Source organism: Macaca thibetana, chromosome 4 (assembly GCF_024542745.1).
Source record: "Macaca thibetana thibetana isolate TM-01 chromosome 4, ASM2454274v1, whole genome shotgun sequence".
Lineage (NCBI taxonomy): Eukaryota > Metazoa > Chordata > Mammalia > Primates > Cercopithecidae > Macaca > Macaca thibetana.
Window position 1 is genome coordinate 20,649,982 of NC_065581.1, and position 17,560 is coordinate 20,667,541.

Below are 17,560 nucleotides of genomic sequence, written 5' to 3' on the forward strand. Positions count from 1 at the left end.
AGGCTGCTCTTGAACTCCTGACCTCAATCAAGTGATCCTCCTGTCTTGGCCTCCCAAAGTGTTGGGGATTACAGGCATGAGCCACCTTGCCTGACTTCCAAAATTAATTTTTAATTAAAAAAATTTGGCATTAGAAGGTAAAAATCACAGGGTTTTGGTTTGGCCTTTTGTGAGAAATAAGTTAGATAATGCAAGTTATTTGAGTTATACTTTAAATAATACTATAGTTTGTTGATTTTTTGTTAAACTTAGATATTTTAATTTTAACTCTTCTAATTATATGAAATGGCTATAGTTCAGAATCAGTTTCATCGTCTAATTTAAAATGTCAGTGCCAGATTCAGTGAATCGTTGTGTGCTTTTCCCAGTCAGAATCTCATTTTTTTCAGCTATCCTTGCCCTCCAAAAAGTATCCTTTTACATGGAAAGTTAGTTCAAAATATTAGACTGCTTGAATTAATTAGTATTATTGGTTAGGTATTATCTACTAAGATTTTTTTTTCTCCCAACAGTGCTATGCTTAATATGGATTTACATTTTCCTACCATTTCTCATCTGCTTCCACTGTTAGATATTGTCTGTATGCTGATTTCTCCCAGATCTTTGTCTTTGATCTTTATGTCTCCTTACAGGCTCCAGCCTTGTGTATCCCACTGCTTCCTTAACTTCGTCATTTGGATGACCTTGACTGTGGATGCCTCAAATCATCATGTCAGGGCCTCCTCCTTATCTACCTCACCTTTTCTCCAGCTGGCATTTCCATTAGTAGTGCCCTTCTTCTTTGATTGTGGTCATCAGGAATTGCACATCATTTCTTAGTGTAACAAGGGGTTTTAAAAAGATGTGTTCAATGCCTCCCTCTCCTACCTCGTTTCTTGCCACTAGGTTATAGAATTTTACTTCCTCCCCGACATTAGAAAATTTCCCAAGCACATAATGTATTTGCATATGTTCTTCCCTTCCTTGGACTATCCTTTCCCTTTTCTCCAAATGCATGCCCTCAACCTCCACCCATTCCACATTAATCCCACCTTGCTAAATAGTTGATCTTTGGAACTCATGTCAGAGATAACACCTGAGGGGGCATCTCCCTTCTAAGCCTCACCTCACCTCTTAGCTCCAAGGTCTGTTCCATGCTAGTTCTTTATCTCATATTAACATCTGTTGTTGCACAGTACATTTTATTATTTGTTTACATATTTGGCTTGCTACTAGATTGTGAGTTTTGAGGTTAGGATATTGACCTCAGAAAAATTCTTTTTATAAAGCCTTTGACCCTCTGACTCTACTATGTAATGATTTTCCTTGTCCTGGGAAACAGATACCATTAATAGACAAAGACCATTTGTCAACGGTTGTAAGAATGTTCTCCCAAGGTTGTAGTGAGTCCCTTGACAGATGCAGGCTGTGTATTTGTAAAAAGGGGAAAGAACATTCTAACTTCCTAATTTCTAATTTCTAATATTGTATTTCTGAGGCAAGTAGTAAAAGGAGTAAGAATACTCCCTACTTGGAGTAGTCACCTGGTCATGCTGGCGGGATCTTGTGCTCCTCACTATCCTGAATGAGCTCCGGGCCAGCTTTAGGACTGTGGCCATTAGATTAGTTAAAGCATCCCGTCTTGAGTGAGAGAGTAGGAAAGGTGGACAAAAACCTGGTTAGTGTTTGGCCTTGAGTTTGGCACACAATTATAATTACTCAATACATGTTTATATAATTAGGTTGAACTGATTTTTCCTCTTTTTGGGAAAAGGTTTAGTATCATTCTGCTGTCATTGCATCAAGTCATCGTTAATATATTTAAGTGCGTTATAAGTTGTATAAGTAATGTAACTGCATTAATATCAGAACACTTGTCTTACATTTGAGTATCAAATTGTCCAGATTTGAGAGTGAGCAGGATACACCAGATATACCACTAAAATTGAAAAAAAAAAAAAAAAATCAACCGGTTGTTGTTGGGGAAGAAGTAGTAGTGTTGGAAAGGTTAGCTTGATAGAGGATTTTGTAAGATGAGTGAAAAAGATCTAAAAGGACAGTGATGTTGTCTCTGTTATTGACTGAGGTATCCTTGGTCTCTAGAACAGTGCCTGATGACCAGCATTGAGTTATTTATTCACTGAATTGAATTGAAAGATTTGATGAAGGCCAAGTTTCTCTAAATAAATTCTTGTTCATGGATTAGGCCTTATTATCTATCATATGTGAATTCATTTTATTCAAGTCTTATGTCACGGTTTTGTTTAGTCTGTTTCCTGTTGTTGCTAGGATTTTGTAATTTTTTCCCCCATGAGCTTGTTTGGAGCTGACAATGGTATTTGAGGAGCAAGCTTTCTAGAAACAGGTGAAGAGTTTTTTGTAAAGTAGGGGGTGAGAGTTATGTATGTTCAGAGCAGCTTCTGACCATTTCCTGTTAGAGGCTTCAAATTGTCTTCTAACTCTGGAAAAACATGGAGATGAGTGAGAGGAAAGGCAGGATATTATCATGTGATGTATGCCAGTGAGCAATTTTATTGGAAATACAAAAGAAAGTCTATTTTAGTGTTTAACTCCTGGTTTACATTAAAAAAAAAAACCCAACAAAATGAAACTGTAAACTTACAGTTAAAAGATTAGTAACTTAATTTGCAAATCAGCAACAGAAAAAGCAGTTCAGAGGTAGTAGGCCATTTTAAAATGCAAAACTGAGTTTCGAGATATCCAAAATCTTTTTGAAGAATAGTATTTTGCATATTTTATGATTAATGTTACATCAACAGTTGCTTTGTTTTTGCCATTTTAAGCAAGAGAGTGAGTGAAAGAGGGCAGTGTATTATGTGCTGGCAACAGCTGGCTGATAGCATTGAAATACTTACGTCATTAATATATGTGTTGGCTATTGTCCTAACAACTCTGTAGGTGGAGGCTCCAGAAAGCATGCAGAAACTTGCTTTAGCAGGATTAAAGAAGAAATCAACATGATCTAAGTCTGTTCTTTCAGCCAAGAGTGATTTCCTATTGTTTTGGTTTGAAAGACATTCTACTTATTCTTGGTGTGTGTGTTTATATAACAGCAGAGAAAAAAAGACTCTTGTTTTTTTCTTCCCTTATTGTTTGCTCTAAGAGTGACAAATGTAATCTTTCGTAATTTTTAGTTAGTAGTATTGTTTAATAACTGATAATAAGTGAAATAAAAAACACATTTTCTTTAAACCCATAGGACTACCAAAGTATTAAATATTAACCCTTTTTATTTCTTACTTATGGTTACACTTAGGTGTCATTCTCTGGGCCACATTAATGAAGTTATGTAGATTGTAGACTATATTAAGGGATAGATTGCTATGATCCTGGAAAATTGGATAGGAGTGGCAGGTAATATGCAACTTACTTTTACCTAACAGCTGTGGATCTAAATCTTACTCAAAGTACCCTGTGTTTACATATTTTACTGTTTTTGTAGCTCTAAGGCTGAGGCTGGTCCCTACTGTACCTTTGACGAAAGGATGGCACTTCTGTGGGTGTCAGAAAGAGTGCGTAGACACAGTGCAGCACCACTGTGTGGCTGTCCCATATTAATAACACTGTCCTTTCTTTATCTGTCTGCACGCATTTTCAGAGTTCCTTAGGGGCAGCCACTGTATCTTTTATCTGTATCCCGGCATCTTATACAGTGATTGACAGTAATAGTTGAACAAATGAATGAACCAACTCTCATGTATGCTTCCTTTGTATGTTTATCTTTCCCATCCCGTCCACCTTCTGCATCTGTCAGATCTCATGTCTTCCTCTGGATTTTCATGGAACTTTTTCTGTGTCTCTTTCTTATTAGATTTTAGGACTTTGAACTTGAGGTCATCTGCATGTCATGGAAAACCTAAAAAGCAGAGGCTTCCATGACTTAGGGGATTTGTTTTTCGTACATATTGCAAAGTCCACAGTTAGGAAATTGCTGGCTTTGGTTTACCAATTTAAGGGTGTGAGGAGTGAAGTCGGTTGTTTTAAAGGTCTTTCCCTGTTGGTGTCAAATGGTTATTGCTCTCTGGCCATCACATGCCCTTTCCCCCACAAAAAAGGTGGAAGTACCAAACTGGATGTGCCAACTGAGTCTGTCCCTTCTTTAAAGGAGCTTTATAGGAAGTCCCACTCAAAACCTATGCTTGCATCTCATTGTGTGGAGTCATATCACAGGACTACCTCTGTTTATAAGAGAGGCTGGGAAATGTAGTGTTTTTTCTTTCTTTTGTTTTTATACTTCTCACATTGTTGCTCCCAACAGAATTGGGGTTCTGTTAGTAAGGAAGATGGGGAGACGGGGATAATGTTCCTTGGCTTGATATCTCTGCTTTAGGGTATAAACTTTGGGACAAGATATACATTTTATTTATCTTTCTATCATTTATCAGGGCCATTGTATTGGAGGAGGTCCTCAACATACTTGTTAACAAATTATACTTCTTTCTCCTGTAATCTGTATTCAGAACATTTAAGAAATAACATAGTTGACATTTAAGAACTTTTGCTCTTTTTGCTTACTCTGAGTGGTCTCTGATGAAGGAATAACAGAATACACAGGAGCAGTTCATGGCTTAGTTGTTGGACACATATATATTTTTTAAAATGGGACTTGCACATATTTTCTGCTCTTAAGACCTGCAATGACCATATTTGAAATGGAATCTATAAGGAAAATATATTTTTCATTGTTCTGAGATTCATTTCTGTGATATAATAATAATAAGCCTGGTTTAAAACCTAGATACTTTAATTTAGACATGAAACAAAAGTGGAATTTATAATGATTACCATAGAGGGTCTTAACCAATTGGAACACAGGTTGAATGACAGTTAAATTCATTTTATAATTAGATGTTTAGAAAATAATATTTTGTTTAATTCTAAAAAACTTTAGGTACAGCTGAAAAATACCACCTCTCACTAAGATGGAAATTTAATGTTTTAGATTTCACTTGAAAAAAAAAATGGAGAATTTGATGTAACAAGTGAAAATCTAGCCAATGGAAAGAGTCTTACAAAACTTGCTGGAGATTTTTTGTAGGTTGGTGCCATTGGATATTATCAGAGGGAAGTTAAGCCTGTCTAATTCTCATTTCAGGATACAACCTACACATTCTGCAGTAGTGTCTTTTTTATGTTTCTGTACACAGAAACTGTCGGAACTACCCAGATATAACTAGGTTCTGCTGACCCATTCTTTACTTTTTCTTTGTGTGTGTGTGTGCGCTCGCATGCTCAATGTAGATGCATTAAGAAAGAAACTGACAGAATCACGTGATAGAAACTGTTTTGGGAAAAATACAAATTAAAATGGATGTCAAGGATTGCTTTAACAGTATGTTTTAGAAGTCAACAGCTCATCCTTTGTGCCAACCAACAATTTGCTTTCCAGCTCATAAATTTTCTTTCCATTACAAGAGGAATCAGATAAGCAAGTTTATGGCAAAACTAAAAAGTTTAATTTGGTGCTTTCCTTAAGTACCTGTCAATATTTTATGATAGTTACTGAAGGAAAAGACTTGTTTTACTTCAAATGATAAAATGGTTTGAGTCAACATGTTTTGTAGTACTTCAGTCATCCATGGTTGAAACATTGGTGAACTGTTTTGATGTTTTTACCATTTTAATTTAATAACAAAGGATTTGATGTCATTGATCAAGTAAATTTTTTAAAAGGTAATTTTAAAAAGTAGAGAATAGAACTGGAATGTATTAATTGAGCAAATTTAAGAAATTTAAAAAAATTATCTTTTATCTAGGCTGCAAGCTTTTTCTTATTTGTCATTTCAGATACCTGTATATCAAGAAATTTGCAATATACCAACTTGGTAATCAGTAATGGGTGGCTTGAGGCGTATACAGCATAATTAGAACTTAAAACTCAGAGTGATCCAGGGCAAATAGTGGCCTGAGTATGTATTTTCGATCCCCTCATTGTCACACTGCCTAAATAACTTTGAACAACTGTGAGAGCCTTTGTACCTGGTGTTAGAGGGGAGCACATACGCAACTGAGATGCTGGGTCTTGGGCAGAAGTTGTGATGTATAGATGGAGTTGGGGGAGTGATCTTATCTATGTTCCTTATGGTGATGGAGAGCAGAGTCCAGTACCTAGAATCTGGAGAGTCTTAGCTCTCCCATAGACCTGGGGGCAGTGTCTTTAAAACTTATCAGACCCAGTAATCCTCTTATATAAAAAGTGTTTTGCAACATATCCTTTATTATACTGAAGTGAAAATGTTGAATAATATAATCTATGCACACACATAATTAACAAATCAATTAGCATAGTGGTCTGAATATAATTAATATAAGGAAAAAAAGAAAAAATTGTTAATGTAATATGTATTTCAAAATACAAATGCTTAGGCACAAATATACTCGAAGACCTAAGGAAATGGCCTGTATACAGAATTACAGTGACAGTGAGAGTAATGAATGCAGCTGATATGTGTGTAGCCTTAACAGCTTAAATGCCAGGAACAGCATTGGTGATCTAGTGATGCACATCTTTCCAGAATGGATAGTGACTCTTGCAAAGGACTTAATAAAACAAAGTGTGTTCTTCCTTCCATTTTCACAGCGGTTGGATTCCTGAAACTGTACAAGAAATACAATAAGTCCTCACTTAATGTCAATGATAAGTTCTTGGAAACTATAACTTTAATTGAAATGATGTGTAGAGAGATGAGTTTTTTTTTTCTTAGCAATGTTATAAAGAAACGGTTGAATGAAACAAGGTTATTCCAGAAGCTACTGTATGTAAAATGGAGATAGGTTCTAAGGAGATATTATAAATATATTTTTTACATATATGCATGTTAAGTGGGGCTTTCAGAACGCACGCAGGTCATATGGAATTCTCTATACAGCATAGATCTGTGTAGCGGAAGACATCTAGCAACTCTGACTTCTGCCCACTTAATGGCAGTTGTACCCTCCAGTTAGTATTATATCCAAAAAGATTTGGATTTAACCACTTACTGATTAAAATTTCTGTATGGCCTGAAGCACACAAAACAAGATGAAAGAAAAACAGGAGAATATGGATGTGAAGGTATATATGACATTATGTTTATAAGTTTAAATAAATACTATTAAAGAGCTCCTTACATTAGACAACATAATTAGAAAATATCCAGAGGGCATAAACAGGCAATTTATGGAAGAGGATGTGCAAATAAAAAGGGAAAGATTTTCATTCTTACCAGTGCCCAGGGAAATACAGACTAAGTGAGATATTGGTTTTTGCCCACTAGATTTATTTATTTTTTTCCCCAGTAGGCCCAGTGCTCCTGAGAATATGGGGAACTGTTGTTTACTCTGGTACATTTCTGGTAGAAGTTTGAATTGCTATAATCTTCTGTGGAAGTTGTTTTTTGATAGGTATAAAAATTAAAAATTTAGCATTGATTTAGCAATCCTGTGTTTTATGACCCTCTCCTACAGACATTAAATATCTGTTTGCTAGGTTAGGAACATACAGTTATTTATTGCATGATTATTTATGATACAAAAAGTGTTACAACAAATCTTATGCCATCTTAGGTATTCTTCTTTATGGGCACATATTAATACATTTTACGGCAGCTGATCCTGGAATCTGCTTACATAGATTTGCCCAGCTGAGAAGCAACTTGAGGGCTGGTCTACCCCTGCATTCCAAAGAATCCTTTTTTTTTTTGACTTATTAGTGATTATGATGACATTACCTTTTATTGAACTGTTTCAAAATACATGAAAGCATGCTCTGATGACATTTTTGAAGTGTCTGGATTCTGTTTGCCACTGTTTAAAGATTTAACTAGTTCTTTCTTTAATTAATACTCAGCTCTTCGAGCATCATCTTACCACTGGAATAGCATGTACCATTTGCCTCATCTTTCCATTTCAGGGCTGGTCAAAAGAGACACGTTTCAGACATTAACTAACTGAACATTCTTTACTATAATAGATTTGGAACTTTTATCTAAAACAAATGTTTATGTTCTCTGGCCACTGTGTTAAATATGTATGGTATGTCTCTTGCATTTGGCAGCAAATATCCATTGCATTTGATTCAGTTTTCACTGCCCTTGAAATAAATATACTTGTCCTGAATGGCAGTCTTAAGGATTTTCCAAAGTAAATGATGTTTGCACCACATCTGGCCTGCCATTTTTATGTGATATATTAAAGAGAGTCAGTGTTCATTAATTTGACAAATATTTCTTGAATGCCTACTACGTGTTACAGGCTTTGGCAATTCAAAGATTAATGATGCAGTCACTGCTCTTAGGAGATGACAGGTTAGCAAAAAGGGCAGAGTCTTAGCCAGATAATTATAATACAGTGAGGGAAGTGTGGTAATGCTTCTTTGTTGACAGTGATACCTGAATGGGTACGAATGTACTTCAGTTTTTAAAATCCTGGGTCTTTTTCCAGTCTCTACCCATCCTGGGTCTCTGCATCTTATTGTACATCCCCTTCCCTCAACAATAAGCAAACTTTGCTATCTGAGGTAACAAGAAATCTTGAGGAAGGGCAGCTCTGACTTTATTAATTCAGTTGCTCAAAGATATTATCAAAGACCCTAGGCACTAAGTACTTTGTATTTTTTCCTTATTTTTTCTCTTCTGCCATGTTCCATGTGATGGCTTGGTCTTCAGTGAAGTTAAAAAGTTACTTTCATAAGGTGGCTGCCTGGGTTTTGGACACCCCGTGTAGAGGAACAATTTCTTTCCTCTATGTAGTTTTTGGGGTAAATTTTTAATCATTTTAGACTAATAGCAAAATTGTAAACATAGTACACTGAGTTTTTGTATACTCATTACCCAGATTCGACAAATGCTAATATTTTACTATATTATTTTACTTTTTTGGTGTATGTGATTTTCATGGCTAAAATTTTAAAACAAAAGGGCGTGCAATGGAAACTTCATTACAGCTCTGATGTTAGCCACCTATGCCCTTTACCATAGTATGTACAAGTGACTATGTAAGTATCTTTCCTCCCTTTCTCCTTTGTCTCTCTTTCGCTTCTTCTCTCTCCTCCCTTTGTATTTTTCCCTCCCTCTCTCTGTCTTCCCTCCCTGCCTCCCTTTCTTCCTCCAATTGTGTATCCTGGAATAATTCCATATGGATATATAAGAAGGTTCCTCATTCTTTGTAGATTCATAAAATATTTGTTTGTTCTCTTATTTATGGATTTTTAGTGTTCCAGTTTATGTGCGTGAAATTTTATTAACCAGTCACCTCTTGATTTTTTTGGTAGTAACTGACATTATAAATACTGCTTAGAAGAATTTTTAAAGTGTTTGTTTATATTTTTGAAGATAGAGTCTCGCTATGTTGTCCAGGCTGGAGTGCAGTGTTTATTTACAGGTTCAGCCATAGCATACTGCAGCCTTGAAATCCTGGGCTAAAGCCATCTTCCTGCCTCAGCCTCCTGAGTAGCTGGGATTACAGGCATGTGCTACTGCTCCAGCTTATAAACATGTTTTGACTGGAAACTTTAGTTGTTGACTATGTAGAGTATGTAAACAGTTTTTAACTTGCATCTTGAAATAATAACATAGTTACTGAAAAGTTACAAAAATGGTGCAAAGACTTCCCATGGACCTTTCACCCAGCTTCCTTTAATGTTTAAATATTTTACATAGTCATAATGCAGTGATCAGACTGGAGAATTAATATTGATACAGACTTAATTCACATTTTGTCTTTTTTCTGGTTCAGGATCCTATTTAGGATTCTCCATTGCATTTAGTTGTCATTCACTGTCACCTCCAATCTGGGACAGATCCTCATTTTTTCTTCTTCTTTTATGACCTTGACACTGTTTAAGAATAGTTGTCAGTTGTGTTATAGAACACTGCTCAGTTTGCATTTGCTTGATATTTCCTCATGGTTAGATTCAGATGCTATGCATTTTATCAAGAATATAGGAATGGTGGATATTGCACTTGAGATTGATAAATACCAGTGTGTCATACCAAGAAGATTCAGGATGTTGATATACCTCTGTACCTTAACATCTAGTAACCAGGTGTAAACTTTATTTAAGGTGGTAGCTGTCAGTTTTCTCCACTGTAAAGTTACTGTCTTCTCCTTTGGAATTAATAGATATTTTGGGATTCTTTGGTACTGTGCACATATCCTATTTCTCATCATGCTCTCACCATTATAATTTTGGCATCCCTTGGTTATTCTTATCTGTAACAATCAATACAATTGTATTATTAAGTGGTGATTTTTCTGTTTCCATCATGTCTTCTCCACTTATTAATTTGAATTTTTGAGTGTAAAGAAGAGCTACAGAATGAGTCTCTTTTCTCTATTTATATATTCAATTATTTATTATTATTATTTTTTTGAGACAGAGTCTTGCTCTTTTACCTAGGCTGGAGTGCAGTGGCGCCATCTCAGCTCACTGCAAGCTCTGCTTCCTGGGTTCACGCCATTCTCCTGCCTCAGCCTCCTGAGCAGCTGGGACTACAGGCACCCACCACCACGCCCAGCTAAGTTTTTGTATTTTTAGTAGAGACGGGATTTCACCTTGTTAGTCAGGATGGTCTCGATCTCCTGACCTCATGATCCGCCCGTCTCGGCCTCCCAAAGTGCTGGGATTACAGGCATGAGCCATCATGCCCGGCCATATTCAATTATTTATATCAGTGTAGCCTCATGGTTCTTTATTTTTTGAGACATAATCCATAACTATCATTATCACCCATATTGTTCTGGACTTGGCAAATGGAAGTGTCTTCAGGTTGGCTCCTTTATCTTTTTTGTTGTTGTTGTTGTTTGTTTTCTTATTGAGTGAGGATTTCAATGACAAGCTATGGAACTCAGCTCACACTAATGAGAATGCTACAAGGCTTGACTTTCCCTCCGCTCATCTTAACCATTTTTAAGTGCAGAGTTCAACAGTATTAACTCCATTCACACTGTTACCCAATGCTCCTGTATCCTTTTAATATGCTTCTGTTTTGAGCACTTCCTTATTTCCTGGCATCATAAGATAGTTCAGGCTTATCTTGTACTTTCCTTGCCTCAAGTCCTGGTTTGAGTCATTTCTTCTAGAAGCCCTGGTTCCTTTCATTGGTGAATGGTGTGAAGAAACCACAATCTGGGCACTAGATATGCTCATTGCTACTAGGATGTCATTGCTTCCAGGCACTCTTAGTAGACTTATATCTACTAAGACTTAGGAAATGTATATATTTACACAAACATCTATAACTATTTCTACTCATCTGTATATGTATTAAAAAAACACAAGGTCATACTATTCCCTTTGATTCTACTTCAACTGCATAGGATTTCATTCTAGCATCTCCCTTTTCTTATACGTTAACTCTGCTCTTTAACAGGGAAAAACAGAAAGTCTCATAGTCTACAACATATTTACATTATTTGTTCAATCCTATTAATCATATACAGTGGTTTCAAAATTACTAACCCCATCTCTGTGAAAAAGAAATTTTGCTAACACAAATATAATATTTATGTTTAGTCCTTTTTATCAAGTTTACTTGGGTTAATTCTTTACTTTGCCACTCAAATCAAATTCTGTTATTGATTTGTAATACAATTAGATTAATTTGTTACCACTTGTATTCCATTGTGGATTCTCCCCACTTCCTGGATGGTTTTAATTTTTTGAGTTTGTGAAATATGAGCATGGCCCTCAAAGTAAGAACGATATTAAATCGTTTACTCAGAGAATGATTACTGCCCACTCGTCCTTTTTGCCATTCCCATTACTCCATTCTTTCCATCTTGAGCCCACCTGTCTCCCATTAGCTTCTGACTTCTCCTTCCATTTATTTATTTTTTGTATAAACAGGCAGAAGTCAGTGGTGAGTTTTGTATTTTGATAATGCCTTCTACATTTGTTAATTGGAATTTCACTGTAAGGAAGAGTGGTCTCTTATTCCCCATTTATTTATTCAATTATTTATGTCAGTGTAGACTCATGGTTATTTATTCTGTAGGTCATAATGTCATAGAATAAATATACAGAATTCTCTGTATGAAATCCATGGAAATTTTTAAATTTCCTCTTGATTTTTACTTAAATGATAGCATACTATAGATATTATTTTACTTTTTGTAATGTAACCTGGGAACTCTGCATCGGTTGATAGAAATCTTCGTCATTTATGGCTGCATAGTATTCCATGGAGTGAGTGTATAGTGGTTTATTCAACTACTTTACCACGTGTGGGTGTTGAGGTTGTCCGATATTTCGCAATTCCAAACTGTGTGGCAGTGAGTGAACTTTTGCTTATGGATTTTTATATTATTGGAGGTATATCTTTACGATGAATTTCTAGAGTTCAGACTGCTGGATTGAAAGGTAGGTACAATTATAGATATTGCCTAGTTACCCTCCAAAAGGGTTATAACACTTTATATCCTTACCATGAAGTGTGAAAATTGCATGTTTCCCTGCAGCCCCTCAAATGGAATTTTATTGTTGTCATTCTTTATAATTTTTACCATTCAGTAGGGAAGAAATGGTATTTCAGGGTTTTCATTTTTCATTTCTGTAATTGTGAGTGGGTTTGACCATCTTTTATAGTTTGGCCATTTAGATATACTTTTGTCAATCATTCATTGTCTCTTATTGTTTATCTATTGTCTTTCAATTTGTGTCAGTTTTTATATTGGTCTGTGACATATGTCACAGGCATATTCTCCCCCTTTGTCAGCTGTCATTTTACTTTGTTATACAGAATATTTTATTCTTTTGCCATTAAATTTATGAATCTTTTTCAAGTTCTTTTGGATTTTGAGTCATGGCTAAGTTATCACCTTTCTGTAAAACGAGGCTAAAGAGACGTTTACTTTTTTTCTGGTACTTGTCACTTACATAGTGACATTAATGTCTCCAATCCTTTTGGAGTTTATTCTTATCTATGGTGTGAAGTATGAGTCTACTTTTTCCTTTGTGTAACCTAATTGTTCTAGAGCTCTTTTTATCTCTAGAAATGTTGTAGTGCTTTTTTTTTTTTTTTTAAATCTCTAAACATTTTTTTAGTGATGGGGTCTTGTTATATTGCTCAAGCTGGATTGCAGTGGCTGTTCACAGGTGCAATAATGGCTTACTACAGCCTTGAGATCATGGACCAACGTGATTCTCCTGCCTTTGCCTCCCTAGTAGCTGGGACTCTAGGCACACACCACCATACCTGGTGCTTGTACTAGCACTCTTTACTAAAAATTTAGTCTTTACACCAGTGTTTTGGGATGCCATTTTTGTCATATCGAATTTCCAAATTTACACAGGTCTATTTTGGGCTTTCTGTTCTGCTCCACGGTTCTGTTTATTTATATTCCATCTACCCTGTTTGTAAAGGAAGTTTTATTTATATTATAATTTGACATCTGCTAGGGCTAGTCCGTCCTCTCTCTCTTTCTCTTTCTTTCTTTCTTTCTTTCTTTCTTTCTTTCTTTCTTTCTTTCTTTCTTTCTTTCTTTCTTTCTTTCTTTCTTTTTCTTTCTTTCTTTCTTTTTCTTTCTTTCTTTCTTTCTTTTTCTTGCTTGCTTGCTTGCTTGCTTTCTCTTTCTTTCTTTTCTTTCCCTTCCTTCCTTCCTTCCTTCCTTCCTTCCTTCCTTCCTTCCTTCCTTCCTTCCTTCCTTCCTTCCTTCCTTCCTTCCTTCCTTCCTTCCTTCCTTCCTTCCTTCCTTCCTTCCTCTCTTTCTCTCTCTCTCTCTCTCTCTTTCTTACTTTTTTTTTTTTTTCTTTCAGAATCTCACTCTGTCACCCAGGCTATAGTGCAGTGGTGCAATCTTGACTCACTGCAACCTCTACCTCCTGGGTTCAAGTGATTCATGTGCCTCAGCCTCTCGAGTAGCTGGGGTTACTATTAGCCACCATGCTTGGCTAATTTTTGTATTTTTAGTAGAGACAGGATTTCACCATATTGGCCAGGCTGGTCTCGAACTCCTGGCCTCAAGTGATCTGCCCGCCTGGGCGTCCCACAGTGCTGGGATTACAGGCGTGAACTACCGTGTCTGGCCTAGTTTTTCTTTCTAAAGTGTTTTTCTGGCTATTCTTTCATGCGAATTTTTTCAAATGAACTTTAATATCATCTGTGTAACTCCATGAAAAATCAGCTTAGTATTTGTATTGGTAAATTAGAAATTAATTTTTTTTTTTGAGACAGAGTTTCACTCTGTTACCCAGGCTGGACTGCAGTGGCACAATCTTGGCTCACTGCGGCCTCTGCCCCCCGCGTTCAAGTGATTCTCCTGCCTCAGCCTCCTGAGTAGCTGGGATTACCATGCCCAGCTAATTTTTGTGTTTTTAGTGGAGACGGGGGTTTCACCATGTTGGCCAGGCTGGTCTTGAACTCCTGACCTCAAGTGATCCACCTGCCTTGGCCTCCCAGAGTGCTGGAATTACAGGCACCTGGCTGGAAATTAATTTTTAATAAATTAATTTAGGGAGAACTGAGAGTTTTATGGGGTCAAGTCCTTCTGTGTAAGAATAGATGATGGCTTTACATTTATTCAGCTCTACTTTTGTGTCTTTTAGCAGTGTCTTAATGTTTTCCCAGTATAGACTTTGGATATACAGATGTCCTTCCAGATCTGTGGGGGATTGGTTCCAGGATTCCCCGAAGATACCAAAATCTGACATTGCTCAAGTGCCTGATATTAAATGGTGTAGTACTTGCACGTAACCTATGCATATTCTCCTGTATACTTTAAATCATCTCTGGATTACTTGTAATCCCTAATAGTATAAATGCTAGATAATACTTGTTTTAGTGTATTGTTTAGGGAATAATGAAAATTTAAAAAAATCTGTACATGTTTAGTACGGACACAGTTTTTTTCCCCTGAGTATTTTTGATCTACGGTTGGTTGAATCCATGGATACAGAACACATGTGATATGGTCTGGCTCTGTGTGCCCACCCAAATCTGATTGTGTAACTCCCATAATTCCCATGTGTTGCGGGAGGAACCCAATGGGAGATGATTGAGTCATGGGGGTGGGTCTTTCCCCTGCTGTTCTCATGATAGTGCATGGGTCTCATGAGATCTGACTGTTTTAAAAAACGGAAGTTGCCCTACACAAACTCTTTTTTCCTGCCGCCATCCATTTAAGGTGTGACTTACTCCTTACCTTCCACCATGATTGTGAGGTCTCCCCAGCCACATGGAACTGTAAGTCCAATAAACTTCTTTCTTTTGTAAATTGCCCAGTCTTGGGTATGTCTTTATCAGCAGTGTGAAAACAGACTAATACACGATGGATACAGATATCTTTTTATAGTTATTCCTTTATGTTTTATGTTCTTTGTTGCCTTTGTAAATGTTTTTTTTCCTGCCTTTCATAGAGGTTTTCTCTCTCATTTTGATCTCTAACTGGTTATTGCTTGTTTATATAAAGGCTATTATTTCTATATGTTCATTTTATATTGTCTTACTGAACTTTTTTTTTAGTTTGAGTTAATTTTTATCATTCATTTTTTTCTAGAATTTTCTATGGTACTCTCATTTCATCTGGAAATGAGAGTTTTCTTCATTTTCAAATTCTTATTCTGTTATTTCTTTTGTCTAATAACAGTTTCTTTTGTCCAGTTTGTCTTTTGTCTAATTATAGTGTTAGGCAGTAGTGGAGATAGTGGATAATCTTGCCTTGTTCCTTGTCTTAGTGGAATTGACTTTAGTACATCTCCCATTAAGTAAGATACCGGCTTTTGCACTACATCTATTTTATCATGTTAAGAAACTATCCATGCATTTCTGTTTTCTTAGAGGTTTTTCTTTTTTAAAAATGGATACACAATATCCATACATATTTATGGAGTACATATAGATATTTTAGTACATGCATACAATGTGTAATGATCAAATCAGGGTAATTAGTATATTCATCACCTCAAACATTTATCATTTCTTTGTGTTGGGAATATTAAAAATCCTCTCTACTAGCTATTTTTAAATATACAATAGATTAGTGTTAGCTGTGGTTACCCTACTGTGCTGTAGAACACTAGAACTTATTCGTCCTGTCTAACTCTACAGCCCCTTTCTATCTTCTTTTCCCCTGTTCTTTCCTAGCCTCTGGTAACCATGATTCTACTCTTCTTCCATTAGATCAACTTATTTAGCTCTCACACATGAGTGAGAAGATGCAGCATTTGTCTTTCTGTGCCTGGATTATTTCACTTAACATAATGTTCTCCAGACTCATCCATGTTGCCACAAATGACAGGATTTCATTTTTTGAGTGACTGAATAAGTTTCCTTTGTGAATATATACCACAGTTTAAAAATCCATTTATTTGTTGATGAATACTTCAGTTAATTCCATATCTTGGTTATAGAAAACAATGCTGCAGTGAACATGGGAGTACAGATAATACTTCAACATCTGATTTCCTTTTCTTGGAATATGGACCCCAGAGTGGAATTGCTGTACCATATCATATTTCTATTTTTAGTTTTTTTTTTTTTTTAATCTTCTATACTGTCAGTACTATTTTACATTCCACCAACAGTGTGGAAGAATTTCCCTTTCTCTGCATCTGCACCGACATCTTTTTTTTTAATCTTTTTTTATGATAGCTATTTTAACTGGGATGAGATGATATCTCATTGTGGCTTTGATTTATAGTTCCCTGATAACTGGTGATGTTGAACTTTTTTTATATACCTGTTGGCCACTTGTATGTCTTCTTTTCAGGAGTGTCTATTCATTTGCCCATATTTTAATCAGATTTTTATTTTTATTTTTATTTTTTTTTGCTGTTGAATTGTTTGAGCGTCCCCCGCCCCAACACCCGGTTGTTTTTTTTTTTTTTTTTTTTTTTTTGAGACGGAGTCTCACTCTGTTGTCCAGGCGGGAGTGCAGTGGCGCGATCTCGGCTCACTGCAAGCTCCGCCTCCCGGGTTCACGCCATTCTCCTGCCTCAGCCTCCCGAGTAGCTGGGACTACAGGCGCCCACAACCGCGCCCGGCTAATTTTTTGTATTTTTAGTAGAGACGGGGTTTCACCGTGGTCTCGATCTCCTGACCTTGTGATCCGCCCGCCTCGGCCTCCCAAAGTGCTGGGATTACAGGCGTGAGCCACCGCGCCCGGCCTGTTTTTTTGAGACGGAGTCTCACTCTGTTGCCCAGGCGGGAGTGCAGTGGCACAATCTTGGCTCACTGGAACCTCTGACTCCTGAGTTCAAGTGATTTTCCTGCCTCAGCTTCGTGAGTAGTTGGGATTACAGGTGTGCACCACTATGCCCAGCTTATTTTTGTATTTTTAGTAGAGACAGGGTTTCATCATGTTGGCCATGCTGGTCTCAAACTCCTGACCTCAAGTGATCTGCCCACCTTGGCCTCCCAAACTGCTGGGATTACAGGCGTGAGCCACTGTGCCTGACCAATTTGTTTCAGTTCCTTATATATTCTGGATTTTAATTTCTTGTTGAATTCTGTAGGTTGTCGCTTTACTCTGTTGATTGTTTTCTTTTCTGTGCAGAAGCCTTCTAGTTTGGTGTAATCTCATTTGTCTATTCTTGCTTTTGTTGCCAGTCCTTTTGAGATCTTACCCAAGAAATCTTTGCCCA

At 36.6% G+C, this 17,560-nt stretch overlaps 1 protein-coding gene across 3 annotated transcripts in view; it reads left to right on the forward strand.

The window, feature by feature from the left end:
• The window catches only part of CDKAL1 (CDK5 regulatory subunit associated protein 1 like 1), a 712,749-nt gene that overhangs the window by 130,262 nt on the left and 564,927 nt on the right, over positions 1–17,560 (forward strand). Inside the window, exon 4 of one of the 3 annotated variants that reach the window (XM_050789551.1) lies at positions 15,103–15,161. The exons of the other annotated variants lie outside the window; for them this stretch is intronic. Within the exon in view, the coding sequence (XP_050645508.1) occupies positions 15,154–15,161 (8 nt within the window). The 5' untranslated portion in view covers positions 15,103–15,153. The remainder of the gene's footprint in view (positions 1–15,102; positions 15,162–17,560) is intronic. 3 annotated transcript variants of the gene reach the window in all.